The sequence below is a fragment of the Anoplopoma fimbria genome, chromosome 11 (genome assembly GCF_027596085.1).
Source record: "Anoplopoma fimbria isolate UVic2021 breed Golden Eagle Sablefish chromosome 11, Afim_UVic_2022, whole genome shotgun sequence".
Classification (NCBI taxonomy): domain Eukaryota; kingdom Metazoa; phylum Chordata; class Actinopteri; order Perciformes; family Anoplopomatidae; genus Anoplopoma; species Anoplopoma fimbria.
The window spans coordinates 18,323,439-18,339,323 of NC_072459.1; the positions used below are offsets into that span (position 1 = coordinate 18,323,439).

The 15,885-nt window shown below is 40.9% G+C and overlaps 1 protein-coding gene across 2 annotated transcripts in view; it reads right to left on the bottom strand.

The window, feature by feature from the left end:
* Positions 1–15,885, bottom strand: part of rbfox1 (RNA binding fox-1 homolog 1) — a 109,070-nt gene that overhangs the window by 31,250 nt on the left and 61,935 nt on the right. For both annotated transcript variants that reach the window (XM_054606788.1, XM_054606789.1), the window contains exons 3-6: positions 13,439–13,585; positions 13,201–13,254; positions 11,021–11,113; positions 7,183–7,243 (exon numbers count right to left, since the gene is read on the bottom strand). In XM_054606788.1, the coding sequence (XP_054462763.1) occupies positions 7,183–7,243; positions 11,021–11,113; positions 13,201–13,254; positions 13,439–13,585 (355 nt within the window). The remainder of the gene's footprint in view (positions 1–7,182; positions 7,244–11,020; positions 11,114–13,200; positions 13,255–13,438; positions 13,586–15,885) is intronic.

Consider the following 15,885-nt stretch of genomic DNA (forward strand, 5'->3'; position numbering starts at 1 on the left):
ATTACTGATAGATTTCAGCTGGTGTCTTGGCTTTCCATGCCTTTTTGCACCTCCCTTTCTTCATGTGTTCAATACTTTTTCCTTGTGTCATTCCATTTTAGTACACATAACTTAATTTCTGAACTTATTGGTTTGGTTGTCTTTGTATGTATGGATTACTTGGGTTGTTACCGACATCTGGTAAAAAAATTTCATGTCAATAGCACCTTTAGAAATATATTTACTGAGAAAAATGGTGACGTGTTCAATACTTATTTTACCCGCTGTATATGTCTAGGCAACTCAAAGCGCTTGGTTAAAGGGGTACAACGAATGAAATTAAATAAAGTTGCCTATGACTTTTTGTCGCTACTTTGAGTAAAGCTACATTCCAACAAGGATATGTGGGACTGGAGATCCAGGTGGAGGCACTTTAAAGGAGCAGTGTGTAGGATTAGGGGGGATTAATTGGCAGAAATTAAATATAATTATGATAACTATTCTTTCATCTGAGTATAATAACCTTAAACTAAGAATCATTGGTTTTTCGTTACCTTAGAGTGAGCTGTTTATATCTACATATGGAGCGGGTCATGGAGTCCACCATGTTGCACCGCCATGTTTCTCCAGCAGCCCAGAATGGACAAACCACAAACGGCTCCATAGAGACCCTTTCACATTTTAAGGTTACCTGAAGGCCATTGTTGTTTTCTGACTAGCTAGGAAAGGGAGAAGTGAGCAAGAGGTATTAAGTAGGATTCACCATTAGATGCCACTAAATCTTAAACACTGCTCCTTTAAATATGCATTATTTTTAATCTTATTTTTTCTCAGGGGGCGACTCCTCTGGTTGTATAGAAGTCAATGAGAAAATGACCCTACTTCGCAATTGATTTATTCCCTCAGTAAACATTGTAAACATGAGTTTATAGTCTCAAACTCTAGTTTCAAGTCTTCTTCAATACAGCATGATGTTCATTTAGTAAATTATGGTCAAAATAGACCATAAAGCATGGTTTGCTTTAGGGCGGGGCTACCTTGTGATTGACTGGTCTGTACAACAGCGTTGTCCGTGTTTTCGTCTTTCAACGTTAACCACTCCACAGTGTTTTCAATTCATGAAAGTCAATTGTAACATTTTGGTTGCCTAACCCTAACCCTTACATGCAGTATTCATCATACTTATACCCCCTTGTGTAATGGTAACTTGTATGGACTTGTACTTGTATAGCGACTTTCTAGTCTTACGACCACTCAAAGCACTTTACGTCACATGCAATTCACTAAGAAACACACATGCATACACTGATGGCAGTGTTACACCTCATCAAGTTCCCTGAGATTTGTTTTCTTTGTTTTGCCATGCCATGTCATTTTTGGGTTTCCTGTTTTATTTTGTCATTTACCTCTCCCTCTTCATTTAACTTGTATGTTTCCCCCAATGTGATTATCTCTCCCCATCCTGATCAGCTTCACCTGTTCCCAATTACCCCACCTTCTCCCTAGTGTATTAAGTCTGTGTTCTCCCCTTTGTCTGAGGCAGTTCATCTTTGTACCTCTGTGTCTAGTATTTCAGCATTTTCTCCTTGTGATCTTTGTTAACTGGTTTTTGACTATGCTTTTCTTTGACTGCCTTTTGCCTCACCTTTGTTTTGGATTTCTTTGCCTCAACTGACCGCTTTCCTTTATACCGAACCTCTGCTAACACAATGGACTCAGCCGACTCAAACCATTTGCATGCTGCCCTTCGTGGACAGATTCACCAGCATGAGGAGCAGTTATTGGTAGCGTGGTCTGGAGTAAAGGAGCTTACCAACCGCCTTGTGGGTTTCTAAGAACCCATCGAGAACAAGGTTGTCCACCTGAGCGCCAGTTTCAGTTCTTGGTAAGCCGCCTCGATCTCTTCCTTGCCCCCCTACTGCTTTGCGGCTGCGGGCCTTTCCACGGCCGTTCTCCAAGACTATTGCCATGACTTCCACAGCGTACATCTCCTGCCTTGCCAAGCCAGAGCGGTTTTCTGGTGATTCAGGGAATTGCCGTTCCTTCCTGGTCCAGTGTGGTCTCCATTTCGAGCTGCAGTCCTTTGTCTTTCCCATGGAGCGTGCCAAGATACTGCTACTGCTGTGGAACGATTTACTGAAACGCTGAGAAAGATTTTTGATCATTTTTAGGCAGCCCAAAAACTGTCGAGAGTTATGTCAAAGCAACTCAGAGTCATGGACTACACCATTGTGTTCCGCACCCTGCCGGCAGACAGCAATTGGAGAAGAGAAAAGTTCAGAGCTGCAGTCACTCTTTCTGGCCAGCTGGTCGTCGCTTCTGGCGCTCCCCTGCACCATCCCCAGTGACTTGTCTGGAGTCCCTTACTGCTACATGGACTTCAAGGAGGTTTTAAACAAAGCCGAATCCACTTCTCCCATTTTGCAGTGACCATATGACTACTCCATTGACCTTCTTCCTGGCACTTGCCCCCAAGGGGAAGGCTCTACTCGCTGTCAGTTCAGGAGAGGGAGGTAATGCAGAAATACATTGATTCATCCCTTGGTGCAGGCATCATCAGGCCTACTTCCTCTCCTGCAAGTCCCTCCGCCCCTGCATTGACTACCAAGGCCTGGATAACATCACCATTAAAACAGGTACCCCTCCCCCTCATTTCATCTGCTTTTGAACTGTTAAATGGTGCTAACATTTTCACCAAATTAGATCTCAGGAAAGCCTACTGCTTGGTCTTCCAAGGCTGAGTTGGCATTCCAGAGATCTGGAGGAGTTTTAGATTTGCACCCTTCCTCACTCTCCGAGACCCCAGCCTGCAAGTCATGGTTGAGTTGGATGCCTCCGACATTGGCATTGGGGTGATCCTGTCCCAAACTCGACCACGGACAACAAACTTTGACCCTATGCTTTTTAGTCTAGCAAGCTCTCAGCTGCAGAGAGGAAGTACGATGTAGGTAATGGAGAGCTGCTGGCGGTTAAAGTGCCATTGGAAGAGTGGCGACACTGGTTGGAGGGGGCCGGACAACCATTCGTGGTGTGTACTGACCACAAGAATTTGGAGTATGTCTGCATAGCAAATTCTTTCAATGCGAAGCAAGCCAGATGGGCCCCTATCTTTAACTGTTTCAACTTTTACTTGCATACCGTCCTGGTTCGAAAACATTAAGCCTGGGCATCTTGCATCCCTTACCCGTCCTACACCAGCTCTGGTCGGACATCAGTGGATGGAAATTTGAATGGATTTCCTTCGGAAGGTAACACCACCATATTCACTATAGATGATAGATTTTCTAAGATGGTCCATTTTGTTCCTTGCCCAAGTTGCCCTCCGTCAAGGAAACGGCAGAGCCGATTCGTCCCATGTTTTTTGTCTCCATGGTTCCCTAGGGATGCAGTCTCGGACCTGTGCCCACAGTTTGTGTTACAGCTTTGCAGGGAGTTCTGCTTCTTACTTGGTGCCATCATCAGTCTTTCCTCCTGTTACCATCCTCAATCCAACGGCCAGACAGCGTGTCTCAATTGAGAGCTGGAGACGGGTCTGCGCTGCCTGGTATCCAAGAATACAGCCACCTGGAGTAAACATCTTATTTTGGTTGAGTAAGCCCATATCCCTCTGCCATGCTCTGCTGTGGTCTCTCCCCGTTTCAGTGTTCTAACGGTAAACAGTTGCCGTTGTTTCCAAATGTGGAGAAGAAGGTTTGCGTCCCCTTTGCTCAGGCTCTCATTCACAGATGCTGCTGGGTGTGGAGTGGGGCCCGACAAGCATTGTTAAGGAGTACTTTTCAGTGCAAGAAGATGGCGGAGCACTGCACCCTCTTACCGGCCTGGACAGAGAGTATGGCTCTTCACTCGGGACTTTCCCCTATGGGTTGAGTCCCGGTAATAGGCTCCCCGGTTCATGGGTCCCTTCCCTGTTTCCAAGGTGGTCAACCCGGTAGCGGTTCGGGTCCTACTTTCCAGAACCATGAAAGTCCACCCTACCCCTTTCCATGTGGCTCGCCTCAAGCCGGTCAAGGAAAGTTCATTGGTCCCTGCCTCCAAACCCCAACCGCTACCATGATTTATCGATGGAGGTCCAGTCTACATGGTAAAGTGGACATTCATAGAATTCTTGGGCCCCAGTATCTTGTGGACTGGGAGGGCTACGGTCCAGAAGAAAGTCATAGGTCTCCACCAGCAACATCATGGATCCGAACCTCATTGAGGAGTTTCATCAGCAGCTTCCTGACCTGCCTGGGACGTCAGGTGCCGTCCCTAGAAGGGATGGGGGGATTACTGTAACACCTAGTCAAGTTCTCTGAGTTATGATTTCTTGTTTTCACATGTCATTTTTGGGTTTCCTGTTTTATTTTGTCATTCACCACTCAATCTCGCTTCAGATAACTTCCCTTCCTGCCTTTGTTTGTTTCCTGCCTGTGTGATTACCATTCCCCATCCTGATCAGCTTCACCTGTTCCCAATTACCCTTCCTCCTTGCTAGTATATTTAGTCTGTGTGCTCCCGTTTGTCTGTGCCAGTTCATCTTGGTACCTCTGTGTCTAGCATTCCAGTATTTTCTCCTTGTGATCTTTGTAACCTGGTTTTTGACTTTGCTTTTCCCTCACTGCCATTTTCCTCGCCCCTGTTTTAGATTTGTTTTCATGAACTAACTACTTTCCTGTGTACCAAACCTCTGCTAAGTAAAGACGATGTTTTTTGGAACTGTCTTGAGTCCTGCTTTTTGACTTCTTGCCTCAGTGGTGGCTTCGGGCTTAACAAGCAGGGGCCAACTTATTCACATTCCACCCACTCATACACTAATAGCACAACGATTAGTAGCAATGTGGGGTTTATTGTTTTGCCCAAGGACACTTCGGCATTGACTGGAAGACTGGAGGAGCGAATGTTCTATATGGAAGACAACCCACTCTACATCCGAGCAACAGCTTCCCTGGTTTGTCACTTCTGGTTCCAAAAAAACAAGATGCTGCCAGCCAAGATGCTAAACTCAAGACTAAAAACTGGGGTTCACCAAAAAATGTATTACGTCACTGGGACTACGTCCACTTCTGATATACAGTCTATGGACTGTACTGAGGTAGACTGTCTTTTGAGCTAAATGTTAATATCAGTTCGGCAACATACATGCTAACATAACATTTAATATTCACCATGTACAGGTTTCCTATCTTAGTTATGCATGTTAGGATTCTAATATTTGTAAATTAGCACTAAAACAAAGTTCAGCTGAGGTTGATTGGAAAGTTATTAGTTTGTCAGGTATTATAATTAAAATACTCAAACAAAGTATTTAACAAATTAAAAGTTTGACCAAATGGTGCTGGATCAAAATTTGAAGGATTCAGAAAGGTGATTGACATTCATCCTGCGGTTATGTCTAAACCAAATTCAATGGCAATCAATCCAAGAGCTTTTGAGACACTTCACTCAAAGATATCAGCCTTGTACCACGCTTTTAGAAACAACAATCCCCAAACCCCCCCATTCAACATACTGCACAGTAGCAGCATTTTTTTCTGGCAACTTGACTGGGAATTAAAGCTTTCAAGAAGACATAATCTGGGCAAGAAGACAATGTAATCATTTAAAACTAGAAACAATTTTAAAAGTTGAAAAATGTAAATATATCAATGCAACCCTCTGTTTAATAGTTTTGTTGACATTACAAAGGAAATAAACAGAGAGCAATTTGTTAAATTACAAGCAGCTGCTGCTCATTTATCTGATTGATAACTACTCAGTCAATGCCCAGCCACCAGCCCAAAAGTCAGGCTCCGATAAAACATGGTAGCTGCTGGTTTCCTCAGCTCCCCTCCTCATCTTCTTCTCATTTGCCGCATAAACGTTGGTGTGTGACAATCAGCCTGAATTACCAAACTGAATTTTGTCTCCACTTTAAATCCAGTCAGACATAGTTGTCCACCTGACCAATTCTTGTTGCCTTATGGCCATTTTTCTGTCACTATTTATCTGATTCTGGCACAGAAAGATGATGTTGCTGTCAATGAGCACAACAACTCTTTGAATTACAGAAGAAATCTGGGTCATCATTGGCTGTACTTTGAATATCAGAGGTTTCAAAAATTGGAGACAATATTAGATGTTAGATTCCTCCTGATTTCTCACACAGATTAGCATTTTATTATTCCAATCTGTATTTTCCTCGCTTTAATCATACACCCTTTATTTTATTCTGAATAATGTGCATAGTAACAAAACTTTGAATTTCTCCGGTTGTCTTATTTTGGTTTTATTGTTTGTATTCCATATTTTTGTGTTTGTATGCTACTTTGCTGCAAACATAATTTCCTGTTGTAGGACAATAAAGATCTTATCCGAACATAACTGTGATTAAGAGGGCTGGAACCAAGCTATGGTAAATTCAAATCGAGGCGGTTCATAGTGATATGGTTAAATTGGTGTCAATAGGACTGAAGACAGCAGGTGGGAGCTACAGTAGCTTCCATATGTAATGCATCTTAAACCCCTTGGAAGTCTTCGTGTTTTACTTCCGAGAGGGATGTAAAATGATATTATCATGTGACTGCTAAAATCTTTATTAAATCAAAGTAGAGGCTTTTTTGACACAGATCAAAATAAAAGTTAAAACAGACCCCTATAAAGTCTAAATTGAATACTATTATTTAAAAAAAATTAAACATTTGCTTGGGTCAGTATTAAGTAGATGCACCTTTGCCTGATAGTGGACATGTTTATTTATCAGCTTTGCACAACTTACATTTTCACAGTTAAAGATCTGTCAGGTTTCATGGGGACTGTGAGTCAACAGCTTTTTTCACCTCAATCCTCAACAGATCTGGCCATTTGCCATTCGAGCTCATTAATTAATTTATTGTTTTTATTATGCCTGCCAGGCTAATTGTCTGGTGCTAAACAAGTTTTCTTCAAATGCATCAAGTTTTTTGTCAGGATTTTACTATATTTAGCTATTACTTTTAATAGCTAAACTATTAACTGACTTTTAAAATACACCAGTGATAGTTTGGATGCATCCTATTGAAGACGGTGAATAATAATATTTTTTAAATAACGCTTTTAATTAATTGAGATCACTTTAGATTTTTTTTCATGTACATTTTTTTTAGATGATCAGCAAAAATGCCATGTTAAATCAAGTTGATTCAATGTTGTAAAACGATATGACATGAAAAATGACAATTTGATAAACACACATTGACTTGATCTTACCATTTGCATATGGGTTGACAGTCTTCTTATTTGTCATTACTCGGGCTGTTGCATTGTTGACCTGCAGCAGATGAAGAGAGATCCATGAGTTGTGATACTTTTACATTAGTAGTAAGAGCTTTACTAGTTAGAGTGAATCTGCATGCATAGTTTCCGAATGTTGTAAACAAAGAAAGCAGTACACTGTATCACAGCAAACACCCATGTCATTTGTGTGTTTTCAAAAATGGCATTCAGAAAAATTTAAAAACACATCCAAGACAAATCAGTTTTCTTTCTCATTTGCATATTTTATATCCTCTGATGTTTTCCAGCATGCTCTCCCCCATTTAGAGTGACATTTCAACAATTTACAGACAAAAGTAAAGAAACAACAGATGCACATGGCAGAATGATGTTTTGTAAATGTATAGATGCATGCGGTGGTTGGGTGGCGGGAGAAGTAGAAAAAACTGTCAAAGGAAATGTCATTGGGGGAAGGGGAGAAGACAATATGGTGGGAGCAATATGCAACATTCAGTCAACCTTAAAACGTGAGAAGAACTGTTGTGACGAAAGCAACACAAAGCATTCACACTCAGACAACAGTCTCTGTAATTCATTGCAATAATCTGGTTATGATTAAAAAGAAAACAGGTATACTAAAAATAAACCAATCAAGTCAATCAATTAACCAATCAAATCATTCCAAATTCAAATGACAGCTGACAGGGTAAATCAAAATCAGGGTGCATTGTCTTCCAAAGTAAAATAAAATAAATTAATGAATGGGTTTCCAACAATCTCAGATAGATGTGCAAACGAATTCAAATTTCAGTCAGTATCGCTCGCACACGCAGCTAGAGGAGAACACTTAGTGAATAGGCACGCACGCCGACACGCAAGAAAAATATGTATGTCAATATACAGCATCAACTCAACCACAATTCAAAAAGAAATGTCACGTGAGTTTTAGCGTTGCAAACGTTCCAAAGAGAGAGGAAGAGAGAGAGGAAATGCTGGCAGAATGGCTTGTTCGCTCACACTTACCATTCCCAAACCTCTTGGCCCCGCAAACTTGTTTGTGTACTGTTACGGTTGTAACTGTGTTGGATGGGGCCCTAAACAAGCTACCATTGGAAGGATGGTGGGGAGGAGGGGATGAGAAAGGAATAAGCAGCATCTTACTCAGGTGGCCAAGAAAACGTTGCAATCATTCCACTGCACAAAGGCTCTTTGTAGGCTATCTCTATGAAAGCAATTCAATGAATTCTTAAAGCATAACTCTGACCAGTTTGTCTGGACAAGCTGTCTTTATTCATAATACTAATAGATTTAGCTATATAAATAAGTGTAAAATCCATATCATGGTATCAATTAAGTGGGAGAGTTAAGATAAACCATGACGATGAAAGCTCTCTCATTGCAGAGAGTTCAGCTGGTGGAGTGGGGCTGAGGACAGATGACCAGGTCTATTTACGTTTTTTAGTCTTTAAAGTAGTTACTAGTTCGATTGCATAAAATGACCAAACTTTGTTAATCCAGTAGGATTATTTTGTTATTGAAAATGAAAGGGAACAAGGCCAAATAAGGTTTTGTGTTTTTGTATCTAAGATTCTTAGTATGGTAGCTGAAGCAACAACAACAATCCAGAAACCTGATTTCTGTTTGTGGTGATTGGTTTGTGGGTATTTAAGTTCCTTGGAGTCTCTGCCAGATCGCTTCTCCTCACTTCACTTCAAAATACAGGATCCTGCAATGGGGCTTTGAGGGAATATCTTGAGAAGTGTGTACCCCATTTGCCCCACCTGGTATGAGCATGTGGGCTGTATCTTGCTCCAGCAAACAAACACATGGTTGTTAGGCAAAACAATGCTGGATCAAGTTTTGCAGGACTTCAATCCAAAAGATTAATTGTTGCCGTGGTAAATTTCCACATCCTCCCTGTAAAGACCCACATGGCTGTTTGTTGCCTTACAGTTGTGGGACGAAGCAATTTTCATCAAAGAGCCTTGAGGCCTGGAAAGATTTGCTGTAAACCCCCTTGATACATTATATGTGATATTTGGGTTGACCTGGAAAAGTGAGGATCAAAGATATTTAAGCTGTGTAAAATTGAATTACTCTAGATTCATAAATATGTCTTAAAAGCTTCAAGATGTGCTGCAATCCAGACTCTCCTCATGTTAGACTAATTTGATCTTTCGATCAAGAGCTAATTTGATTTTTCGATCAAGCCTTCTGAGGTTGGCAATGACCTGGATTACCTGAATCTGGGGATAACCTTGTTATAACAGAACTCCAGGTTGAATGCTAGACGTGGTGTCGGTTTACGAGCAGTTGGGTCCAGGGTACATCTAGCAGGGACTGCTGGTTGTATAATTGATTTTGCTTGAGATTACTGCTTCCAAATAATCCAGTACATGTGCCACACAGTGCGGGAAGGTGGGGTGGAATCTTTGACTGCAATGTGTTAGCTTAATAAATATGGCTGGAGCCACAACCTCAAGTTATGGTGTCCAATAAATAAAATTTTCTTAATAACAAGGGAATGTAAAATGGAAAGAGAAAAATAAACTGATGCATTGATACGGCATCTGTAAATGTTGACTCTGTACCAAACTCCCATGGTGAAAAGGAAGCTGAGCCTGAAGGCCATGCTCTCAGTTTATCACTCAATCTACATCCCAAGCCTCACCTTTGGTCACGAGTTTTGTATAATGACCAAAAGAACAAGTTTCCTCTGCGTAGTGGCTGGGCTCACCCTTAGACATAGAGTGAAAAAGTCAGCAGGGATTTTGGAGAGGAACAGCTTCTCTGTCGCATCAAAGGGAACTAGTTGGGGGTGGCTTGGGGGTTCTAGTTTGGATTTCTCCTGGCCTTCTTTCCTTCATATGTAGGTGATCTGGGTAAGATCCCTTGCGAAGACCTAGAACACGCTGGAGGGATTAAATATCACATCTGGATCCTCCAGGAAGAGCTGGAAGAAGGGGCATCTGGGCCACCAGATTGAAAGTTGCTTGATGGATGGAGGATACTTGCTGTGGTGTCAGGGTATTCTAACCATTGTCAGGTACACCCATAGAGATACATGATATTATATCTGTAGGTACAACAGATGTAAACATTGCCTGGTTTGAAGGATTGGCAATGAAATATTGCAACTGCGATGTATGATAAATGGTAAGAGTTATGCTTCAAGTCTGGTCGAGTCTAGCTGTTGTTCCTCTGAGTTGACACAATATAATGAAATAGTGCTTGAGTATTGTCATGCTACTGAATCAGATAAGTTGTGAACTTTGCATTTCACTTTCCCGGTGTCTCCTTTAAATTTCTAAGTACTTTTTCTGGCCATGGAAATACACGATTTGAGTTCTTTCTCTGGGGGAAAACTCCTTCCTTCTTTAAACATACATAACAACATGTTTGGTTTTCAACATTTTTGGCCAAACTCCAAAGCAATCTTTACACCACCGAAATATGTCTATCTATGATGCTGGTAGTGTGGAATTACACTTTTAAACCTTGGGAATGCCAAATGTCTTAACAGTACAAAATCAACTAGAACAGGAAAAAAGAACAAAAAAGTAAACAAACAAAACAATCTAAATCTTTCACATACAACATAAATACTTCTTATATGAGGGCATTGATTTGTGTTCAGAATAATGATACTGCGCAAGGAAAGGGAAATGATGAGGCTTGGATGACTTGACAGTTTGATGTCATGAGAAAATTGGAAAAGTGGGATGTGACGAAGGACTGTCAAACACTCACACACAAATACACAACCACACACATACACACACAAGGAGGAAAGGAGGGCAGGAAGAATGAAGAATTATTTTAGAACATGCACCTCTATTTTACGGCCTTCTACCACGGTGCCGTGTAATTTCTCTCTGGCCCTGTCGGCGTCCACGCTATGCTCGAACGTTACGAACCCAAAACCCTGCATGCAGGACGGAAAGAGGCAAGAACAACATGCACATTATTTTTTTACAGATCATACTCAACATTACAGTGAACAATACATCATTTTCTAGTTCTGCTTTAGTATCTATCCTTTGTTAACCAATATCTATTAATATTACTTTAAATTAGTCTGCAAAAGAGAGGAAAGTGACCCTTCACTAAGCCCTGCCCCCTTGGTTACTGTTACTATGTCTGTTGAGCTTTTCTTTCTCGCATGGCATATGGTCTGTTGCAATGTAAGGGCTAAATACACTGGGAAATTGAATACAGGGTTGCACGCACAGTTCTGCTTATACTGCACTAGGTGCTTGCTTAGGCAGAATTCAGACTGATGTAGACAAAATCAGGCTTCTCTGTCTTGGTCAGTGCACATTGATTTTGCTGGCAGATTTAACTTTGTAAGTATCTTAAAAATTCTGTCTTTGGCTGGCTCTTTTTGAAATGGGAACCCTGATAATTGGTCTTCAATATGCACATACGGAAGGCTACGTTCATGATAGCATTCTGAAAGACCAGGCTAAAGCTGCATGTTCCAGGCAAATCATCGGGTTAGGGGGATTACATAATCAGCACAGGACAGAGCTCCTAATTTTAGCCTGTATTCTGATACTGCAGAATCCAGAACCAGCTCCCAATGCAGTGGATGTTCCAGTCCTGAGCGGGGGTTGTTCTGAAATGACCTGTAACCTCACAAGATAATGTAGTTATCTAATTATGTTTTTTTTGGCAAGTATTACTTATGTGATATAAGTAATACTTGCCAACAAAAACATACTACAGGTAGTAAGCTAGTTAGCCAGAAATTGCTAATGTTAGTCAGACAAACACCCCATTTAGACGATTCCTTACATTTTTGCTCTTTACTTTTCTGGTTTTAAAAGTAAAAGTGAAGAAAAGAAACAAACCATAAGCATTGTTCTATTAGAGCCCCATGTCCACTGCTAATTCAGAAATGCAAAGCTGGACAGGCCTGTGGCCCATTGTTACGGTTGCTAAGCAATGATTGGACAATCGCTGTTTGGGGGAAGGGTTTAGTGAACGGTCATTTTAATTCATATAAAACATCAATTAACTAAAGTTAGTTAAGTTTTTCATGTGAACAATGAAAAAATTACAATACTGCTTGAAATACATTTTATTAACAATTGTTATTTATTGGAATTGAAGCCTTCTACTCTTCTCCACACTGTCCAAGTGAAGTCAGGGATCGAGGGTTAATAGCATGTCTTAATAATAAATGCCTGGGGTTTATGACAGATGCCTACAATGTAGTGTGACTTAAATCATCTACTGCAAAATTCCCATATTGCAAGGTGGTAAAAAAAATCCATTCCTCTGATTAAGTCATTAAAGATAAGATTAAATCTTCCAAAAGAACGAAGAGAAGTTTAACTTATTAATGGCATGGTATCAGCAATAAGAAAAAAGATATACAGTAATATCCAAAAGCAAAGCACATCCATACTTAAGGAATTCAAGGTGAACTTCATCTTTGACAGACAATAGTCTAGCTCAGCATAAAAGAAGGATGTATTTTTAAGAAGGGTATTTTAATATACCAGTACTCATCAGCCACGATTCTCTGGCTTGTACAGAGATCAAAATCCGCATTTAGACATATGCAGTCCAGATGTCCAAAAGTGTTCTTGCTTTGCCCAGTTAATCTTTGATACATTACCTTTTTAAACCTTTGCTATCCTGGTAACCATCAAAATAAACCAATGTTTTAATTTTTGGAAATAGTTTTTTGAACCATTTAGAATTCAGTCTATTTATCAAAAGTATGTTTTCAGAGAAGTGAAGGCCTGCAGCAGGACAAGGCCGGTTGGTTATCTCAGGTGCTAGCATTCAGGATGAAGTCTGGTGGATGATATAACTTTGGTTTTACTGAAAATACAAATTACAGTGATGATTATGTCTGGACAGCTATATTGAAATGTAATCACCCTAGCCTAGCTGAACTGGTGATGTCAGCAAGAATATAAAGCTGATTGATTCTTCAGCAAAAACAGTTTCTACAAAAGTAAAGTATGCATAAATTAAAAAAAAAGAAACACAATGTACCTTAGAACCGCGCTCGTTGAAGATGATTTCCACATCCAAGATTTTGCCAAATTGCTATAAAGACGAACAAAAGAGGAAATGCTCAGTGATTGACTTTTCTTCTTGTCATCAGTTTAACTAAAAATCAAGACCAAGACTTTTTTACTTTTTGTTTTTGTTGATACAAATGTCTTTGAAAACATAATTCTGGGCCGTCTAGATTTCAAGAAATGTCTTCTCCATCAAGTATTGTACTTACGCCAAACATTTGCCTGAGGTCTGGGTCTCTAAACCTGAAGGGGATGTTGGAGACATGAAGTCTCTTGGGTTGGGTCTTGCTGTCTGTGCTTTCGGGTACCGTCTGTGTTGGTGGATGACTGTCCGTCTGGGCGGCATCATCTGTCTGCTGGAAAACAAAATAAAGGACACTGAAACAAATGAAAGATGGACCTTCCAGCAACTATTAATACAATTTTACAAAACCTGCTATTACTGAAAGAACTTGGAACTTCAGTCATGTACAGGTGGTGATTGAACTCCAATGCCATTAATTTGTCTTTTAACCTCCAGTCAGTGGGAATGTGACCCATTTTTTAAAATGGTGCATGAGACAAAAAGAAGTTTGAACGGGAAAGGGTTAAATATTCAAACACAGACATAATAGATGCTCATGCCACATATAAAGAGTACCAGCAGCAGCCAGTGTTTGTCCTTTACCTCTCAGTGTGAGTGAGATCAATGGCTGTGAAACACAGGGGAGGACTTCACAGCTTCCTTTTACACTGCAAGCCTGTGTTTGATACAAAAGCTGTTGTTGTGTATCTTAGCTGGCTTAGAACCAATCTATTAATGAAGTGTTGTTCAGAAAGAATAACTCCACATGGAGACAAGGGTAGATAACATATTAGATATAATGCAATTTCATAAAAAACACCCCAAACTGGCATCATAAATAACATTTGTATTGAAGCGACACCTTTCTGGTTCTAGTGGTTGTGTTTCCATGGATCTTAGGTTTAGTTATAATGTGTGACATACTAAAATCATGATCCTCTATGAAAGACAATGGTTTCCATTCCTTCTCTCTCTTTCTTTTGCTCACCAACAGTTCCAGGCTTCAAGCCAGCTAAAAGTACAGCCTCTGTGCATGTGTGTGTAACTGTGTGGGAGTGTGAGCTTGAAAAGAAGCAGCATAAGGCCAGCAGACTGCATGTCTTCCATGCAACGCCTAGGTATACACTGCCACATATGGAAAGGAGTGTACACACACACACAGCAGCAATTGCCATCTGTGCAGAGCTCGTCGGTGGTGACATGCGCCTACACTTGCAGTGAAGAAATCCAACAAACAAACAAACAAAGAGTGAGACAAAGCATCTCATCCCTTTTGGCATCAGGTACTGATACGTGAGGTGAGGCCAGGCAGAAGAGATCGGAGATTCAGATATATGGGAGATATAAAACATAGATGATTTCTTACATCAGGTTTCAGAGAAGAGACTATGAAATGTAAACTGTAGTAAGAATGTCGGCCTGTTATAAAAAACATTTTAACAGGATTTTATCTCAGGAATCAGAAGAAAAGTAGATAACAGAAAGGAAAAACAACACTGAGTCAAAAGCCTTGCTGGAGCTATTAGATGCTGCAATGTTCATACTTCATAAGTACAATATTTTAGCATATTGGACAGATTTTCATGTCAAACATTGATATTTTTCAAAATTCTGGTGTCAAAAGTTGACATTTTCGGTCCTTTTGGTTATCTTTTAGCTTTAGAAATACTCGGACCAGATGAGGACATTCTTACCGGATGCTTAACAGCACACACATTTATCCTACAAAGAGAGAGAGGTAGAGAGATGCGAATGTCCACCTCCAGCCACAAAACTTGATGTAAATACATTAAGTCCAGGTTTTTAAAATGTGTCATAAGCTTTTTAGATATTAGGTTCACTTTTGTAGACAGAGTGGTATTTTATTTTTTTAATTACTCTGACAACAAAATTAAAAAATTGTAAAATAATAACATAATATGATCAGATTTTTACCATATGATTCCACTAATTGTGGATTAAAAAGAATGGGATAATTATCTATTCAAGCTTCCAGTCTGCTCATCAGTTTGCTAGCCTCCAGCCCACTAGCTCCCAGTCCACAACTCAGTCTGCTAGCCTCCAGCCCACTAGCTCCCAGTCCACAACTCAGTCTGCTAGCCTCCAGCCCACTAGCTCCCAGTCCACAACTCAGTCTGCTAGCCTCCCACTCTCCCAGTCCACACTCAGCTGCCCTCCAGCCCACTAGCCCCAGTCCACAACTCAGTCTGCTAGCCTCCAGCCCACTAGCTCCCAGTCCACAACTCAGTCTGCTAGCCTCCAGCCCACTAGCTCCCAGTCCACAACTCAGTCTGCTAGCTCCCAGTCCACAACTCAGTCTGCTAGTCTCCAGCCCATTAGTTCCCAGTCCACAAATCAGTATGCCAGCCTCCAGCCTGCTGGTTTTCCAGTCGTTTTGCCTCCAAAATGCTGGTCCCCAGGCTGCTTTCCTCCAAACTGTTGGTCCCCAGTTGCTTCCAGACAGCTAGCCTCCAGCGTGCTTCTCATCCAGGCCCAGCCCATAACCTGTTCCTTGGGAGGGCCTCGTACTTCCCAGTCAGCTAGGCACAAGCTGATATGCCTCCTGTCCATCCCAAGAAGCAGTAGTCGGGA